At 55.5% G+C, this 832-nt stretch overlaps 1 protein-coding gene across 1 annotated transcript in view; it reads right to left on the bottom strand.

Annotated features, from left to right (window-relative positions):
* Positions 1-832, bottom strand: part of MYO1F (myosin IF) — a 32164-nt gene that overhangs the window by 14297 nt on the left and 17035 nt on the right. Inside the window, exon 15 of the mRNA XM_024745703.1 lies at positions 716-801. Coding sequence (XP_024601471.1) covers positions 716-801 — 86 coding nt within the window. The remainder of the gene's footprint in view (positions 1-715; positions 802-832) is intronic.

Below are 832 nucleotides of genomic sequence, written 5' to 3'. Positions count from 1 at the left end.
GTTTTTTTTTTTTGGTGGTACGCGGGCCCTCACTGTTGTGGCCTCTCCCGTTGCGGAGCACAGGCTCCGGACGCGCAGGCTCAGCGGCCATGGCTCACGGGCCCAGCCGCTCCGCGGCATGTGGGATCCTCGCGGACCGGGGCACAAACCTGTGTCCCCTGCATCGGCAGGCGGACTCTCAACCACTGCGCCACCAGGGAAGCCCTCTATTTGCCTTCTTTTTCCTCTAGTTCAATGTCTGTCTCGCCATTTGGCTGTCAGCTTGATGAGAGCAGCTGTGTTCTCTGACCTGTTCAGTCCTCTACCCCCAAAATTTCAAATGATGCCTGGTACACAGCAGCGCTTGAATAAAATTTTGAGGTATAAAAAGATGGAACCCGGTATGCTGCTGTGATCAGGGAGATGGATCCATACATATTAATACAGAAAAATGCGTAGCGAGATGTGTTTTCACTGCGTAAAAAGGGAAGCTGTCCACACCAGCACAGATGCTTGGGTTTGCAGAGGGCAGCGTTGGAAGGACCATAAGGAACTGCTGCTAGGGCTCCCCCTGTGGACCTCGGGCTACTGTTTAATCAGAACCAGTCATTAGAAACACAGCCACCCCCCGCAAAGTTTATGGCGTGATGGGAGCTCTGGGGAAGACGGGGTGGTCTCTGGGCCTCCCTCATCCCCACAAGATGTTGCCCAGAGGCTCCCGCCTGGGACCACTCACTGCTCACTGGTCTGCATCAGCTCTATGAGGTCGGAGAAGAGGACATCACGGTTCCTCTCACAGAAGCCGTTGACATCGTAGGATACCTGGAGGAAGGCGGCGTGGCGGAGGTGAGGG

The sequence above is a fragment of the Neophocaena asiaeorientalis genome, unplaced genomic scaffold (assembly GCF_003031525.2).
Source record: "Neophocaena asiaeorientalis asiaeorientalis breed wild unplaced genomic scaffold, Neophocaena_asiaeorientalis_V1.1 scaffold357, whole genome shotgun sequence".
Lineage (NCBI taxonomy): Eukaryota > Metazoa > Chordata > Mammalia > Artiodactyla > Phocoenidae > Neophocaena > Neophocaena asiaeorientalis.
Note: the sequence above shows the minus strand (reverse complement) of the source record. Positions and strands in the feature narration are given on the sequence as shown.